The sequence below is a fragment of the Haliaeetus albicilla genome, chromosome 3 (genome assembly GCF_947461875.1).
Source record: "Haliaeetus albicilla chromosome 3, bHalAlb1.1, whole genome shotgun sequence".
NCBI lineage: Eukaryota > Metazoa > Chordata > Aves > Accipitriformes > Accipitridae > Haliaeetus > Haliaeetus albicilla.
The window spans coordinates 9,801,363-9,820,500 of record NC_091485.1 but is presented as its reverse complement, the minus strand read 5'-3'; the positions used below and the strand labels follow the sequence as shown (position 1 = coordinate 9,820,500).

Here is a 19,138-nt window from a genome sequence, read left to right as displayed (position 1 = left end):
TCCAAACAGTTTGGTTTCCCCCTCCCATCCCTCCATTGCCCCAAATCCATGTACTGCTTCTGCAGATTTTCTACAATAACCAAGTTCTCTTATACCTGAAAAACAATAGCTGGGAGCGTAGTCTGATAGTACCCATCTTGATCTGCTTCTGGTTCAGTTTCTTTTATCCAGTCTTTTTTATCTGTCTCCAGTGCTTTTCGTAGCCAGCCAATGATGTTAGACTATATTAAATAAAGCAACCAAGGAAAATAAAAGATTTTTTAATTTAACACAACAAAAAACCCCACTACAATATTTGAAATAGTAGCCATTTCTATAATGAAGAGTCACATAGTAACAGATAATGTTGACCACTCTTGTCATCCCTACAGGACATAGGTAACATATACAAATTAAAATTTGCATTGACAAAGACAAAGGTTACTACTGGTAAACTAGTGATGTAGTTTGAATCAAGTTTAGGCACTTTTTGAAAGGGGAGTGCTCCAAACCCAAAAAGCAAGTCAATTTGTCAGAATCAACATGTTTACTAACTTTGGAAGCACTTATTAAGCCTCAGGCTTTAGGTTTCAAAGTGAGTTTTTCAACAACTGAAAAAAAAATTAGGGTAATACTCAACGTAGGAAAATTAGCACGTATCTGCTTGTAACTCCTTTTACCTACATTTTAGGAAACTGATGCTTGTTACCTTTGAGGACAAAAACCCAGGATTAGATTAAATGAGTTGTGTTTCTTGGAAATTAAGTGCTGCAGAAAATAGTGATGGAGATACAATAGTTGGCTCTCCTCCCATCCAACAAGCACATTATACAGCAAAGAGACGTTAAGAACAACTGTTTTTAGAACTAGATTAAGCCAGTTTTCTGACCACTTGCGTGACATGTATACCATGGACATATTTGCAAGAGTAGTTAGTAAAGAACAGCATGTTTACTAAATATGTAATTGGATTATTTGCTTTCTGTCTATCTAAAATAATTATCCCTATGTTTTCAAAGGGTTGAAGGTTTCTGCCTCTTTTCCACTTCGTTCACATTTAGTTAAAACCCCTAGTAATATAAAAGTTCATACTTCACAGGTATATTAGCATGCCCTACCTGCAAAATTAAACATGACCAGTAGGCATACGCAGAAAGGGCAAAAAAGTCTAAAATAGGTATATTTATTTTTTTAAAATGTTTACATTTTTTAATGTATTAAATCAGTATCTTTTGGTCAAAACTATCAGCAGATAGGATAAAGGAAGAAACTGAAAGCTTTACGATCTTCCTGTACAAGAAAGGCTGTTAAACAAACACAGACCTGTAGTTTTCTTCTTCTCCTTTTGACTACAGTGAGTGGCCTATCAAGTGCTGAATCTGCTAAGTACATATAATACCATCTTCAATTATGTGAAATGATGTACTATCTTTTCTCCTCATAAGCATGGAACTGCTCTAATGAGATATGATTTGCAAAGAAGAATTAATCTTTTGAGCCAGCAGCCCTGGGGACATCAACATTTTTCACCTTAAGACCATAATTTACAAGAACTTTTTTCAAGCAGAGGTGCTTGGGGGGGGGGGGGGAATCTATTACAAATCTGTTAAAATCTATTAGCATTTTATTTCTCATCAAAATGAGACATTTTTATTGACTTAACCATCAATATTTAAGTTGATAGCTGCAATAAGGAAATAATTTCATTTACCCAAACAGAACTAGTTATATTTTGTTTATAAACAGTTTTAAACACAACATCAAAGGAAATAAAGTAGAAGTAGGGATGTGTAGAAAATAAGATCAGGCTGAATCCTGTGAAACGAATAGGCAGTTTCAGTATTTTCTGCATGAAAAAGAAAATACAGCCAAAAATCTAAACCAGCAAAAGAAAACCACTCTGTGTTTAACAGAACAGCAGCTTTGCTTTATTTTATTTATAGACTATAAATACAACAATGTTTTATATATAATATTTTTCAGTAAGTAGGGAAAAAACATTTCTGAAAAAGCGATATATTTTTTCATCTTAAGAGGGGCAAAAGGAATTCAAAGGCATTTCCTGAGTCAAGCCAAAAGCAGCTTGAGAAAACAAATCAATGTTTTTTTTGTCCTAAAGGTAAGTGCGGAAAAATAAACTTGCGTCAAAGTCCTAGTAAAGCTAAAGTGAAGCAGAGCCCCTACTGGTAACTTCCTTGAGACATAACATGATCGGTTCATATTATTGTGATGAGTATCAAGTACAAGCAGTTGTTGTTGCTGGACATATTTTAGTAGCTGACACATCCAAAGCAACAAAAAATTTCCCTCCTCTGCTTGGCAGAGCTCCTAAAGTTAGGAGGAGTAGGAATTCAGTTGAACAATGTAAGAACAGCAAGTCCAAAATTCCAACTATCCCAACATCCAGTCTCAGAGGCAATCAACAGTGGATCTTTAAAGAAAAATACATTTAAAAACCTGACAATCACATACTGATTCCTTTGCCATGTAGTTGACCAATTTCCAGTGACTCTTAGGATAACCAAGAAGCAGCACCTTTGTATTTAAGATGCACTTGGAATGGCATCCACAAAAGGAAATTATGCTCATGCAGTTGACAGGCATGAAAGGAAAAAGACTGTTAAAAGAATCAAGCTGGCTAACATGAACATCCTGATTACCTTGAAAAGCTCACATCTGTCTCATATGTTTACATAGTTATTATAGGGACCAAGCTGCATTCAGTGGCTTGTAAGTATAGTAATACCCAACATACTAGCACTATGAATTTAGATATATGAACACTGGAATTCCTTCCTTTCTAATAAAATATGATTAATACAGTCTGCAAAGCATAATTAGTCCTTGAAAGGTCACTATTTACATCTATAAAATCATCTGATTATAACTTTATAAACAAACCTACACATAGTATATGAAAATTTATAAAAGTAATGGTATCGAGTTCACATTTGTCACATTAGTTTCCTCTGATGGAGGAACAGCACTGAGGCACTAATGCAGCTACAAACTCATCTGAAGGTGTCTTTGCATTATTGTTACTCACAGTAAGTGTTGACATATACTTGCTGAGAAGCTGGTCCACCACATTTTGTGAAATCAGAGGATTCAGGGAATTTACATCCACTTCGGGAGAAAGTTCTGAATTTCCCATCATCTCTGTACTGATTTAAAAAAAAAAAAACCAAACAAAAAAACAAAACCAAAACGAACACACGTTACAGATTAGTGAAGACAAATGAGATAAAAAGTTTAAAACTACGCAGTTTTTTTTTTTTTTTATGACCACTGTAAGGGGCAATTTTCCAATACCTATACATTTCAAAAAGTTTTTAATAGTAGCTGCAACAATAAATGCATTTAAAAGGAATGTAAATAAAACTATACAAAAGAAAGAACAGGATGTAAAAGCTATAGGCTAGCATATATTAAAAAAATGTTACAGACATTTTAAATATTCAACTCTTTCATGTGTTTCTAACTTTTATGTATGAGAATTAGTGACTGCTTAAGACTGAATAAAAGCCAACTAGTTCAACCTGTGGGCTCTTAATAGGGGACATTTTTAGATGTCTTTTAAATTTCAGAGGTCATGACGGACAACTTACAGTCTGAATTTCAGAATGGGAAAGGTCAGTGAAAAGTATGAAATACTCAAGAGTTTCTCAAAGGAGCTTCTGTTTTGCTACTCGTATCACATCTGCAAAAGCTAAAATATATTAAAAGAAAATCTACCAATGCTTCCTGTATTGGTAGAGATTACACCTAATAAAAGAGGAGCAGCATTTTGCATGCCAAATCAAAGTGCACTTCATGGGTACTGCATTATAACAGCACCATTAGCTATACTTGCTTGCAAAGTAAAATCCTTGGTTTTATAGGATTATAAAGAAACTAGAGCAACCTCAAAAATATTTTGAGAAGGATTATATAAAATACTTTACAGAGATATTTTGCATCTCTATAAGATTATATAATGAGTTGCTTGTGTAACTAAAACGAACAAAGCCATGCCAAAGCACAACATAGCAAGAACTCTTAATATTTCATGCTCAAAAAAAATCAATAACCCAAACCCACACTCTTCAGAGAGTGCTTTATTAACAGTTGATGGATATATATTCAATCATAATAACATAAATTGTTTCACATTCCATTTCTAGCGGGCTTTTCAGAAGGAAGCCACAAATTCTGTATTTGCAGTGGCAACTATAAAAAACAAATAGCAAATTAAAAAAATATCCCTAAACAAGTGTTCAGTTTGTATATTTCTGCAAGTTAAAGTTGTTCTCTGGGTACATGCAGTGAGTCAGCATAGTGGTGCTTCCACATGATGAAAAAAAAATCTCAAAGAACTAAAAAAAACCCCACATGCTATGGCTAACTACTTAGAGAACAAAATTCCTGTCTTTGAAACCATAAAAGCCACTGTAACTGAACACTTTACGTTCGTAGCATCTTCCTGTGCCTGTAGGAAAAGAGACTGAAGATACTTTAAGTGGCTCAAGCTATTCAGAAAACTGAATTCCTTTCTGTCGCCGTTTACATAAAGAATACATGTAATAGCAGGACCTGCTCTAGGCTTATTCAGGGGAAATGTGAGAAGCTGTTTATGGCACTGTGCCATATTAGAAAATATTTCTAGCCTCATTATATCATCATTATCCCTACTTCACAAGGCCAGAGAAACATTAAGTCTTTCTCAAAGCTTACCAACTGAAACCCCAAAACAAAGACAACAGGCTTCTACCTCTAGCACCCAAAGACAAAAATTCTTCCTATACACAAGTTCTCTCACCTGATTGCCACAACCCAAGTGTCCGGAGGAAAGGAAGGGATAGACAACCCTCTTAGAAGTGTCAGGAGGCTTCTAACTGGGAAAGGAACTTATTTCCCTTCAACAAAAAGCTTATAATCAAGATGAAATTTCAACCAGAATTGTATTATCTGGAAACTAACATTTTAGAAAGCTATTCTGCCTCCTGTGCCAGGCTTGCCACCAACCCTGCTCTGTCTTGTGAAAAGACGTGCTCAATCCAGAAACAGCATCCATCTAGATACATAGTACCATTCCTTCTGTTCCTTAGAGTGAAGATTGTTGACACTGTCTGTAGCACTGTTGGTGAACTCTTAGCAGTTTTGTCAACACTTGATCAGTATCTGATAAAATGATGTTATGAATATGGGCATCAGGATCTTACAAGACTTGTATTTTCCCTAAAACCCAGATTAGGGTCCTGATCCCAACCCAGTACAGATTTAGTAATAGCAGTATGTTTCCAAAGCTCTCATTGACTTAAATATGAAAGAGAAATACATCTAGCACAGTAAAACTGCTTCCCACTCAAATATTAAAGGCTATTATTCCACATGGAACATCGCTTTATTTCTCAGCTATGAGTTGAATACAGTTCTACAAACAGCTTCCAAGACATGCTCTGGTAAAGAAGAACACAATTCTTTTAAAACTCCTATCTTGCAAATATTGTAAACAGAAGTTACGCATGGCTTTCTTAACAATTTGTTACATGGAAAAAAACCTCAATGCTCTTCTTGATTGGTCAGTATTTTCTCAGCTGGTGTGGAAGTGCAGCTGTAATATGCAAATACAAATGTATATGTTTCCTCTAATATTCAATTACATTTATTAAAAGTAGAGAAAGATGAGAAAGGACAAAACGATCTTCCACCATACAGTGTTCCATAGAAGTGAACAAAGAATGTAACAGCAGTTTAGAACCCATTTTTCATACAGGCAAAAAAGGGAGAAATATCACAGAAACACAGTTCTCATGATGTCTTCTAGGGCATCTTCCTTCACAGTTTATTATAAACATATCCTTACAGAGAACTGTTTATCGTATTGTTAAGAAATGTCCAGCGACATTTGGTAAGCTCTGCAAGTATCCCGCTTGAGCACTTTACTTTTCCCACTCACAAGCCTGAGCCAATGTCTTCTTCCACTGTCCACTACAAACATGCACAACAGCTAATTATCATCCTCTTTATAACAGTTTATTGTAATCTATAAAAATACAATTACTGTACTGCCCTCAGTCTCTTTTTTTTTTTTAAGTGAAGAGAGAAACCCAAAGCCTTAATATTTTTTCCTGAGATATTTCCTCTAATTTCCGTCACACTTGTTACATGGATACCCAGGAGAGAAGTGCGTTCTCAGATATCTTGTACTGTGCCCACTCCTCTCACTCTTTCACTTCCTTTACAAGACTCTACCATCAGGTGCTATGAGCCACATAACTTGCTTTAGCAGGAGTGATCCCATTTTGATTTGTTTGCTTTGTAAATAGATGCAATGCTGGCTTTCCTGCCTCCCTTCGCCCTTCCTGTGACGGAACACATGGATTGAGAGTGCTTTAGCTCTGAATTGTATAACTCAATAGCAATCTGCTCTACTTTCGGGGGGAAGGACAGAAGGGCAATTTTAAGACCAAGAGTTGCTTTACTGGAACATCAGCCTCAGGACATAAATGAAGAACCTGAGAGCAGGATTTCTGCCAAGGCCATGCACCTCTAGGAAGAGGGATTCACGTATTTCTGATTTGCATTCACTGTGGAGTTATTCCTCTGGCCTTCTATTAACAAAGAAAAGGCCAATGAACTCAGGTCCGTATTGGTAGCTGCATCTCTCATATACCCTGCACAGGTATGTCATGTAAGTATGCATTAGTGGGTGCTCCTGATTGTTCCTTGCAGGGAGGAAAGCAGGAGAACTTCACAGCGTAGAGCAAAGCAAGCAAAGCACAGAGTTCTGAACACAAAATGAATCTCAAAGCTGGTTGTAAAAATTCTAGAGAATGGTATTATCTCCTACCTATTTGCTTTATGGTATTATACTCTAAACCATAGAGTTTGAACCAAAGCGTCCAATCTGTTGAATTAGCGAGACTGAACAACTGAAGACAGCAAAAGTGTACACAGCAGAGACTCTGGGTCAATGCCAGCTATTGAAAACAGGATTACAGTCATGAGCCACAGAAAGGCTAGCATTACTTTTTCCCCAAACAAATCAGTTGCTTTAGTAACTACATGCCAGCAAAAACTAAACAGTTGCCATTTGAGCTCTTTCTACCTGGAAGATGGGGGGGGGGGGGGGGGGGGGGATCATAAAAAAGACATAATGCTTAAGTTGTTCCAACAAATCACACAATTCAAAAGAAAACATTTTAAGAGTATCACAGGAGACAAGCTGTAAGCAGAAATTCTAAATAAACAAATCACCACACAGTTCTGAGAGAAAACCTGAAGGAAGTTATTACATTCTTTCCATTGAACAGTAATGAAGCACACTGAAACAGTGCCAGCCCCTGTAAAAAAGAACCATAGAAAGTTAATAACCATACAAATCTTCTGGGGCTATGGCCAGCAACAAACATTTTGTTTCACACACAAGAGCTCTTAAGTCTCTTTTGCTCTTCCCAGTACTTCACCAAACTGGCACAGAAGTACAAGGTGACTGTAGCTTCAACAGGTCTAACTGCATTAAAACTTCAAGCTTACAAAGCAAGTAAAAAATCACGTATTAGAAAATGCAAACAAGTTTTAAGGAGCAATTTCCACAAAGCAAAATGCATAACAAATATCAAAACAGCAAGCTCTTTACTATTATCCCTCTTTTGTTTTATCTTATTACATGTTAATAGACGTGCAAATATTAGCACATAAACTGTGTTTTGCATGCTTACTCTCAACTATGGCTAACAGAAAAGATAAGGGGACCTTACCTTTTGTATGTATTTAAAACCCAAGTTAGAAGGCTAACAATCTCATTTGCTTCCAGATCCTCTGCAGCAAGCTCTTGCATGCGGGTGGACAAAGCTTGATGGTACATGTTTAGCAATCTGTTGAAAATGTCATAATGTGGGGGAAAACGTTGATCCAGCAGGGTTTTAGCCACAAGAAGGTCATCAAGGACGTATTTACGTATGATTTCTAGATGGCGCACAAGCCACATTTTGTCAGATTCTCTAGTATCTGCTTGAGTGCCTTCAATTCGTGTGCTCACAGTTCTTTCCAAAATGTTGAACATTTTTTCTTTCCACTTCTTTGGTCTGCCAGGAGGTATGAACCCAGTTTGTTTTTTCCGGTCTAACATGCGCCTGTCAGTTTTCTCCTCCCTCTCAATTATCCTAACAACAGAAACAAGCAAGGTTGGATCTCGACGGACTGTAACAAGACATCTTTGAACCACCATCCAAAGTTGCTTTGCCAACTCCTCAGAAAGTTTCTGCATATCCCCAAAGTACGTATGGATGAGGTTCATGTCATGTGTGTTTTTGCTGTCCATGCGATACTGCTCATACATCAGGTTATCACGAGAACACTCTAAATCCATCAGTTTTCGATGAGCTTGCAACAGTTCCCCTCGCTCAATCAGATCTTGGGTCTCCCTGACTATCTCTGGAACTGAAAGAAAAGCAAAGAAGAAGAAAAAACAAAAAGAGTAAAACACCACAATCAAAATACAAAGAATAAATACAAGACCATAACAGCACTAGGAAACAAGCTGGAAAACAGCTGTAGTAATTCTTTTGAAATAATTTGAAGGAAATTATTTTAAAGTATTAAAAAATTCTTAGTAAATGCTGTGTAACTTTACACATTATTAACTCCAATGCTCCATTTTGATCAGTAGCTAAACAAAGATCATAGTGCCAACAGAACATAAATTCCTTTCTCTCCCTCTCCCCCCTTAAAAAAAAATATTTAAAAATCCATGAAAGTCTACTATGAAACAAACTGCAGTACTAGCTTCCTTATATCTTACACAAAAGGCTTTTAACTTGCCTGACTAAAAGTCGCTTACCCTGTTGAACCTGAGGCTGCATATACCCAACAAATACTGAATTTTACCTCCTTCTTGAAAGAACAGTTTTTGCGTGCCTAAGGCACAAAGGAAGAATACTGATAATTACCTATGCTGCTAAACTATTTAGAAGATTTTTTTTTTCTTTTTTATTTTTCAGTATTTGAGGAATATTATAGAAGAGGATTAGGATCCTGTGGGGGAAAGAACTGAAAAATCTCAGCAGAAAAATTGTCACTGCAAAAAAGGCAGCTAGTGATGGAACTGGCAGCCCCCAAAGAAGGTTTGCAAAGACAATTATACACAATCATTAATCATGATGAAAACCACTTGGTTGATAAAACATTTGTTTTGCTCAGAGTGAAGTTATCATCAACCATACTGTTTAACAATCCCAGGGGGGAGATGCTTCACACTAAAAACCTCTCAGAATGCCAGAAAAGAAAAGGCATACTGTCTCAGTTGCATTCATCAATCTAAAAGAAAACAACACCCCCAAAATTACTCAGCATTGGAACACATAGAATTTTGTTGTTGTTTTTCCTTGCTAGACATTGAATGTAAATACTAGTCTTTTTCTTTAAGTTGCACACCATATCCCAGTTTGGTACCATAGCAGTTAGACACACTCTTACAGAGATTAAACAAATCAACCTGGTATGACTGGGAAACAATTTTTCTTTAGAGGCACATTTTGGGAATTACTTTCAGGAGAGAAAGAGGAGAGAAAAGACTATTTAAATAAAATCAAAGGGGTATGATAGGCTTAGCCCCCACCATAGAGGTAAAATTCTTAAAATGACTTATAAGCAGAAAAGTCCTGGCAAGGAATTCACCCTGATTCAAGATGGAATGGAATGTGCACCAAAAAGGCTGCATAGAAGGACAGAGGTAATACCATTTTCTTTATCTTTACAGTATCCACTATATCACATTAATCTTATTTAATTTTGAAAACTTTTGCAATTGTGCAGTGGTGCAAGGAAGAAGTACTTCCCATGTATAATTCCCTTATACATGAGCTGGTTTCTGTGATTGTGCTGTCTGACTGGGAAGCCAGGACTGTGCACAGCTGAAACTGAACTTCAGGTAGTTTATACTTACGCTTATAAAATTAAGGGAAATCCTTCAGGCTCCTAGCTGTTGTGTGAGAAAGACTGCCAGGGAATCTTTGACTGGAGATCTTGCTGTTTCATATTCTGCAAAAAATTTTTGCTTCCTAAAATCATCTGGGACTATTTTTACCCAACCACCTAGGCTTGTTGTAGGTGCCCAACTCACTGGCAACATTTCAGATCTTCACGAATTTTCTTCCTGTACATGCCACTTGCATATTTCAGTCTTTTATACTAAACATGTTATCTTTGCTACTGATTGCTAGCAAGAAGCTTCTTTGTGACTTGTGTCTGATGATGAGATAGGCCAGACTAGAAGTTCTGACAGCACAATTTAGACTTGATATATATGAAATGGTTACCAGCTACTTCCCTGAATGTGATGTGTAGGTGATTCTTCCTTAATTCTTCATTTCCAGTGAGGTTTAAAGTTCTCAGCATTACTTGACAACCTTACAGCTGTTAGTACCATTTTAAAGTGCTTTCACTATGTGATGGATTATATAAATATTAGATTACCTGAAAAGATATTCTTGAGATTTTCTACAGCAGCTGCCAGTTGGCTATGTTGCACTACAGCATCCTTAACATCCTTGAGGTTTTCTATGGTGTTGATGCTCTGTCTCCAGTCCTTATTGACATCTATCAAAGACTGCTGAATGTCCTTCACATCATTCAGTGCATTGTGCAGTTGACTTAAACCTGTTCGTACTCCATCTAACTGTGACTGGATTGCTGCCTTAAATACAAACAATAAAACAAAGAAAGAACTCGTATTAATCATTATAGGTTCCCTATTTACAATGTTTCTCAAAAATTAATTTTAATTTCAGTATCTAACATTTTCAGAGGAAAACAAACCTGAAAAGGCAATATTATAGCTTACTAGAAACGTGTAACTTACTCCATGTGTGCGCACATATTCTTTCTTTGAAGTTCTGAAGTTGCATCTAGTTTTAAAGGACCTAGATACAACTGGTTCACCCACAAAGCTAACATAGGAGCTTAGGCAGATAGATCATTATCTTTATAAATCTTTATTAAACCAGGATTATGGGAAGGCAGAATCAGATTTCTTTGCATTTCCTTCATAAATTTACTTCAAAGGGGGCTATCAGAAGAAAGCTGATATAGATGTTTCAACAGAATGCTTGGTGCTTGGTATGTACAGATTCACAAAGCATTTTACCAAACCAATTAAAAAAGTTTGAATGGCAAGTGAAAATGTTCTAAAAAAAAAAAAAAATTAAAATTCTGAAATGTTCTAAAAAAACCCCTCCAGCCTGTCATGCCTGAAAGCAAAAAAAAGAAACAAATATATCAAAAAGAATTCAGTCAAAACAAAAAACAACAAAACCCCAAACTAAATAAAGTTTTGCACTGTAAAACATCAACAACCAGACCAACAATCCAACTACTAGATTATTTTGGCATAAAGAGAGGTTATTGATATAGATCGCTCTTGTGACAGGTGACACTTGAAATAATCACTCTTCACATAGGCTGTTAGTCCTGAAAATAATTTGACGGTCCAGACACCTTACAGAAAATGCATTATAGTGCATATATGAGTGAAAGAAATCAGATCACATCCACAGGATGTTTTTTATATATGTATTTTTAAAAAGATGTGACTAAGATGAAATCAGGTGAGTGGAAATGAAACTGGAAATAACAGACTTCAAAAGACAAACGAAAGGCAAGACATCAGTGAAAACTCAGTTGCTTACCTCAAGGACTTGAAGTAACCAGTAAAGAAGTGAGGCACTAATGGTTTTGCTAAGCTCAAAACACATTTTTTGCCATATTTTTAATGCCAAAAAGCTTGGGCAGTCATGGAACTTTTTGTCTGATACTAGAAGCCAAAGAGGAAATCCTGGTAACTATGAACAACATTTATTGTGTTTTAAATGTACTGGGAAAGTCCCAGAAAAAAGCAGTGATTCTTAAACTACCGCTATTTATGTACTTTCAAATTATGATGTGCTGATTTCATCGATAAAAATTTATTTTCCTGTCGGACTCAGTACAATTAAGCAGTGGTAAGGCATTTTTATACAATATCTATCTACAGAATTGCTGCATTAACACATTTTTCCCCTACAGAAACTGAGGTAATTAGGATACTCAAACATTCAATATGATACTCAAACACAATCTCCTGAAGCTGACCATAAAGTATTTTAAAAGTCACCTGACCATTGAACGTTCAATACTTCTGATTTGATATTTCAATTTCTTCTGAGGCAGATCTTCCAAGTATTACATATTCAAATTTTTGCCTATTTAACTTTTGCAGAAACTTGATTATGTTAAACTGAAACAATCACTAATCTTGGTCACTGACACAAACAGCCAGGGAAAAATCTACATCCACCCATGTTCACTTCGTGTTCTAGTAGTCAGTAGGGCCAGGGAAGGGGGTGGGGGGACAGGGAGTGAGGCATGTCCTAGCATTGTGGACTTGACTTCCAAGAATGCATACCCATCTTAGATTGGACTGACCATTGCTGTATTAAAAAAACAAAAACAAGCCATCCTAGGAACAGGGCTCAAAATTTCATTTTTATCTCTTTTCAAGTGACAGCTCTCAACATGAAGCCACAGAACCAGGACCCTGGCTGCCTGGTCTCCCTAGAGCCCTATGGTTCAAATTCATGATTGCACAGCCACTAAGAATCAAAAGGTAGAGGATTCAAGCATGTTTATACTCAGGAAAACCCATGACATAGGAACTCTCCTAGGATATGTATGCAGTATTTCTTCAGGGTGAGAGAAAACCAAAACCTAAGTTCTCCCATTGACTGAGTATGTGCACAAAGATGGCTGTCAATGCTCATAACTTTTCAGGCTCTGCAATAGAGTCCAAGCAGCTCTTTGCCTACATTTTGGACTGCAGAGCCCAGACGTACTAGCCTACAGTGCTAGCTGGTGCTTATCCACCCATCATTTCAGAGTTCTGCTACCGATGCTTAAAAATACTGTTTCACTAACTGCCATCAGTCTCACGCATGAAGCGGATGAGTCTGACAAATTTCAAAGCAGTTTTTCCTGTAAGAATTTATATAACGCAGGAAGAAATGCAGAGAAGGATGTAAGAAATGGACATAACTAAATATTTGGGAGAGGATATAGAGAGAGGAGTAGGATAACCAACTGAAGGAGATGCTGGTTTTTTGGGCACAACACCATTCCAGACCTCTGCGGCTTCATCCTTGTAAGTGACCCACAACTATTACCCTGGTTTTCTACTCTTCACCCTTGTTTGACTTGATTATCTTGATTCATCTGAAGAAAATGATGAAAAAGATGAAAGCATATCCAGTCAGAAAGAAGCACCAACATGTCCACACTGAAAGATTTACCATGTGTTCATTCACATAGATGAAGCAGCTGAGGTATTCCAACAGTGATCTAACCTGAAAAGTCAGCAACTCCTCTGGCTGATGATCCTGATGACCCTGTCTCTCCATCTTCCACACCAGACATATACACAATTTAAATACAGAGCAAGAGCATTTCTTATGTCCTCTCTGTGCTCCCATCCATTATAGTAATTCTTACAGGAAAAACTGCTTTACTATCCATTCCATCACTAACCGTCACCTGTTTCAGGAATGCATCCTGAATGGATTAAGGGGCGTTGTACTTCTTTTTGGAACAGGTATTTCTGACCATCTATAGATGACTGAAGTTAAGGTAACTTAAGGAAAATGACAAGAAAATTAGCTATAAAGTGGATTTAGGCATTTACAGAACTTATAGTTATGTTTAGTCATCACTGAATATAGAAGCAGCCAGTAGGCAAATGACTGTGCTCATATATTATAAACAGATCACAGTAACTAAACAGCTGATCCATTATTAATGGACTCCACTATACGCTTCATGCTACAGACAAAAATTAATGTGTAATTTGCTAACAGATTTTTTCACTGTGAAAGAAGGCAGGCTCTCTTCTACTTCATGCAGACCCCCACAAAGAAGGAGCCATCAAATAGTTGTGACATAAACTAACTTATTCTGAAATGTAAGATTAGATACAGTGTATACCGGCCATTTTGATCTGGTAAACCCAAAAATATTTCCCAAAACACTGTTATAAGGCTCTACTCCAATTACTTAATACAGTAGTCTAAAACAACTGTTGGCTAGTGAGTACCAGTGAAAGAAGAAAACACAGAACTCAGTAACACATAGACACTAAACACAGGATGACCTCACTCATATTTTAGGCTAAGTCTGTGTGTGTCCATGTGCGTGCGTGCACTCACATGTACACATGTGAAGGAGGGGAAAAATCATGGGGAACACTTCCGCAACAGACAAAAATGTGATAGATTTTAACTGTCTTCCATAATCCCATGTAAAAGTCAGAGACTAAACTGACTGATCTTTTTCAGTCACCATCATCAACTTTTTGTTACAAGTTCAGCATTCAACCATTAAGACAAAGGTTTGTTGGCTGACAGGCTACACAGTACAAGGGTAGCTGTCCATGGATAAACTGTGTAAGTTACAGAACATAAGAACACTTGAAATCCTTGAATAAAATTTCAGTAATATGTGCAGCATTAGTTTGCATTACTTTCAGGATGCAAAGTTTCTGTTTTGGACACAGAGCAAAAATTAAAGTCTGTGGTTTAAAACTATCTGGATGAAAATGTAGAATCAGAAAACAGAATGCAAAAAAAAGGAGGTACATTCATGCTGCACCATGGACACTCAGGTTTATTGAACTTTGTACCTTGAGTCGAGCTTCTACTGAAGCCTTCTTACGAGCTTCCCTCCTGCGATACTGCTCCACTTTATCCAGCTGATCAGGACGCTGAAGCATTCCTGCTACTCTCTGAACAGCTGTTGCAACTGCTTCCCTATCCGTTTCCTCCATTGTTGATTAGGACCTCAAAATGCCTTCATAATTTAACAGTACTGAAAAGAAATAGAACATTTTTAGAAAATATTTTTTCATTTGATGGCTATGTATCATTTCAAAGTTAACAACTGGAGAACTAACTTTGGCCATAAACAGTGCAACTTGACAGAAGCATCATCAGACTGCATTATAAAGAGTAGTAATCAGAATTCTACAAGAATTGCATTTAAAGTCACTTAACTCTGTTTCATTAGTTTACATGAAATCTTCTTTGGTTACTGTTTTTGCATTTACCTTGCTCTCTGTAAGTTTGCATAAAAAAAAACCAAACCCAAACCAAAACAACAACAACAACAACAAAAGAACAGCCAATCTTCATTTAAAAGACAGATTCTATCTAATCCTAGAGTAGGTTTGCCTACTAAAAGGGCAATGAGACAAACATAAAGGAATATTGTCCAACCAACAGTCCTAACTCTTCCTGAACTAGAATCTGGTGGAGCTGAGAGAACTATAGTCCCCCTGCAGCAACAGGTCAAATTTGCTACCAGAAGTGGAGAGAAACATAGCTGTGGAAGCTCTAAATCCAGAGACTTAACTACAAAGCACTTCCATTCAAACTTCCAATGGATGATTTTTTTATTTCCTACTCTCATATTCAGTTCTTCTTACAGTATCAGTACATCAGAGGTGTAGGTATGCAGGGAAAAATTAATCAAGTATTTCATCTAGGTCTCCAGCAGAACTTCTAGTGAAGTCAAGATATGCATGCAAACCAGTATGCAAAAAAGATAAAATTTGCTGGCCATCAAATCAGACCTGTTCTCTCAAGCTTCACTAGCTACTAACAGAAAGCAGGGAGGATCCCAGGCACTGAAGATACAAGAACATGGTGTCCACAGAACTCCAAGGAACACATCTGGACTCCCTCATTCCTTCCAAATTCTTTCCAACATTTTATGTCTTTAGTCTTGTAATAAACCAGAACATTTTAGGTTCTGCTGCCACAACTACAGATTATACTCCCTCATATCCATATTACTCCTTCAAAGTAGATATCGACTGTCAAAGCAGTCTGCATTCCTATATCCAGCACATCACTTAATCTCAACAGAACAGTGATCTGATGAAGAACTGTGCCAAGTGCACAGAACTGGAAGAGCAAAAGTGAGAAAACTCATGGGTCGAGAGAAAGACAGTTTGATAGGTGAAGGAAAGTGGAAACACCTCCCACCCCCTCAACCAAAAAAAAACCCCACCCAAAAACAAGTGAAGCAAAGGAAATTGCTCACAACCTCCCACAGGCAAATTAATGCTCCAGACAGTCTCTGAACAACGGCCACCCTGGAAGCCAAAAACCCCCCTTCTTCTTCCTCTGCCTCATCTTTTATTGGTGAGCATGACATTATGTGGTAGGCAATTTCCCTTTGGCCAGTTTGGGTCAGCCATCCCAGCTGTCTTCTCTCTCAGTCTCTTGCCCATCCCCAGCCTATTCAAGGGGAGTGGAGGACAGAGTAGGACAAAGAGAAAGCCTTGACGCTGTGCAAGCACCCTTCAGCAAGAGCCAAAACACTGGTGTGTTATCAACACTGTTTTAGCCATAAATCCAAAACACAGCACCGTACAGGCTGCTATGAAGAAAGTTAACTCCATCCCGGACAGACTCAGTACAGCATTAGTAGAATTAGTCATTTTAGAACTTATCAGGGTTAAAAAAGATTTCAGGTAAGGTTTGCCCAAGAGCTAGTCCATAAGACCCTAAGTCTGATACCTCAAGATCTGTATCTCTCGTATCTTTAAAAATTACATGCATAAATATGCACTTATTCCATAATTATTTCTACAGTGTAAACTCATGTTCTACTTTACCTCCTCAGCTGTGAAACCATACCCATCACTTCTCTATTAATGGCCCATTTAGCTCAAATGTTTGACTTCCTACTCTACATCTCAAGGTTTAGGATCTATTGCTACCACTCATACTTCTGAATGAATACTCCTGTTTTGTTTAGTCCAAGCCACTTCCAAGCTATCAGGACTGTATCTGCAATTTCTAAAAAAAATTGTTATTTCTAAATATGAATTTACTACAGAAATCTATCTGCGGTAGGCAGCTTTATGCTGAATTACTGCCTTTATTAACAACTCTGAATACAACCAACAGAGTTACGACAGCTTTAACCCACACAGCCACTACCCAAGCACATTAAGCAGACCTCACGAACAAAGTTAGTAGTCAGAATACCTCAATGCCCTAACCGATTACGCGCTAACTTGCTGAGGTAGACAGGCCGTTGCACAACTACTAACCATTCAAAAGGAAGGGCAAACTTTAAGAAACCACGCCAACCTTACACAGAGGCTACGAGCCAAACCCACAAACATCTTCAGAGCAAAGTACTGGGAGAAGTGAACAAAAGAAAGTCCCGAGCAGTCTCGGAAAGGCTTCAGCTGCAAAGCACACCCTCATCCTCGGGACTCAAGCCCCGGCCGGGAGCCGAGAAGCGAGCCAGCGGCAGCGACACGCTCCGCGCCCCCCTCCAAAAACCAGCTTCTGGGCCAGAGGCGGGCGACGACAGCCCAAGTTTGGGGCACAACCCCTCCGAACAAAGCTCGGAGGAAGCTGCGGCAGCCCCCGGCCGGCAGCCCCGGCTCCGCCCGGCCGCCCTCCCCGACGGAGGTGGCTCCCCTCGAATTATTGACACCGACGCAGGTGCCCGTCCCTGCCGGGCAAAGGCCGGAGACCTGTCCCCGGGCACGCAAGCGAGGCTTGCGGCCCCGCCACGCCGAGCGCCTTCAGCCTCGGCGGAGGCGCCGGAGGAGCCCTCAGCACCCCCTTCTTCGGCCTCGCCATCTCGAGGGGGCTCCCCGGCCTGGCCCGGCCCTGCCCGGCCTCTCCCGTCTCCACTCCGCTTCCCGTTACCAGACCCGGATCGCTACAGACAGCGACAGTCCCGGCAAGGAACCGGCAAAGCGGCGCTCACCGGCCGGGGCACGGCACATACCCCACCCCCGCCCCGGCGCGGGGCCAGCGGCGGGGGCCGAAGGAGCCGCAGCTGCCACTTACCGGCTGCAACCCGCCCCGCGGCGAGGGACTGACAGTCCGCCAGTGCGCAGGCGCCGGGCCCACACAGCGGCGCACCGCCGGCCGCGCAGGCGCATCAGCGAAGCCGTCTCCTCCCCGCCGTCGGCCGGCGCGCATGCGGGCTAGGCGCCCTCACCTGTTGGCAGGAGCGGGCTGCGCCTGCGCGGCACCGGGAAATGGGGGGGGGGGCGGGATGAGGCGCCCGGTAACCGAAAAAGCGGTTTTCAGCCGCTTCTTAGCGGCTCAGGCTGCCTTAGTGGCCGCGGAGCACCGCTGCCGGCTCTCCCTGAGGAGCTTCGTCCCGGGGGCGAGGCGGCTGTGTGCGTGTACGCGTTGTTGGGTGCGACGGGAATGGTGGGAGCGACGGGAGCGCCCAGGTCTCCTCAGAGCGGGCTCCTCTGCACCCTGCGGGGGTGGGGGGGCGCTACCGGCGGCGCCTCCTCATCTTCCTCCCTTCTTGTTGTTTTTTTACAGTCTCTCAGTGTCGAGGGCACTGTCAGTGCTTTTGGGGCCTGATTCAAGGTCACTGAGATCGGTTTAAAAAAAAAAAATAAAGTGCAGAAGTCCTTTGAGGTGTTAAGCCTTTGGTTTTGAATGGTAACCTACTGCAGTGAAAGCTTGGACGTTGGGTATCGTCTGGAAAAAGGAAGCATGCGAAGTAAAGGTGCTGCAGGTGGATAGGCTGCGAATCATGCAGTACCTCTCAGATCTATGTGGAGGTGGCTTTGCCTGGCAGAGGAGAAGGGAAGGTCCTCGTTCAGCCCGTTGTCTCAGCTGTGTCTTCTCTTCACACTTTGCCCAGAACCCGGGTTGTGGCCGTCCTGAGAAAGGCTGTGTTGAGGAGACTGGTGTGGCTGCCGAGATGGAGCTTGCTGCGGCCTCCCCTGGCTCTGCACGTCAGAAATGCTGAGGCTCAGGGAAGCTGCTTGCTTAGGATTTAATTCATACGTAAGGGAAAACTATGGTGCGTTTAAAAAGACAAATAGTTATGAAATTAGCGCTGGGTTGGTGGATACAGCAGGAAATGGGGACGGACGAGGTGCCTCCTGGGGACTGGGTTGTTAGCTGGGTTTGTGTAGGGGTTGCTATAGCAGCTGCCAGCAACTCCAAGTGCCCAGGCAGACCGCAGGCTTAAAAACCCGCCTGAGATTAAGCAAGTGCCTCAGCCGGCACTCTGTGCCCAGTGCTTTGCAGAGGGACCTGCAGCTGTCGTGAAGGAAGGAAGGAGCTTAACCTGTCCCTCAATGCGTGAGTTCCCA

The 19,138-nt window shown here is 39.9% G+C and overlaps 1 protein-coding gene across 2 annotated transcripts in view; it reads right to left on the bottom strand.

Moving 5' to 3' along the window:
• Window positions 1–17,976, bottom strand: part of EXOC3 (exocyst complex component 3) — a 28,735-nt gene extending 10,759 nt beyond the window's left edge. Inside the window, exons 1-6 of one of the 2 annotated variants that reach the window (XM_069778784.1) lie at window positions 17,862–17,976; window positions 14,666–14,850; window positions 10,438–10,657; window positions 7,722–8,403; window positions 3,026–3,143; window positions 96–221 (exon numbers count right to left, since the gene is read on the bottom strand). In XM_069778784.1, the coding sequence (XP_069634885.1) occupies window positions 96–221; window positions 3,026–3,143; window positions 7,722–8,403; window positions 10,438–10,657; window positions 14,666–14,809 (1,290 nt within the window). In that variant the 5' untranslated portion in view covers window positions 14,810–14,850; window positions 17,862–17,976. Of the gene's footprint in view, window positions 1–95; window positions 222–3,025; window positions 3,144–7,721; window positions 8,404–10,437; window positions 10,658–14,665; window positions 14,851–16,086; window positions 16,108–17,861 lie in introns of those variants that run through there. The other variant, XM_069778785.1, reaches the window with a different exon arrangement.
• Between the last annotated feature and the right edge of the window lie 1,162 nt (window positions 17,977–19,138).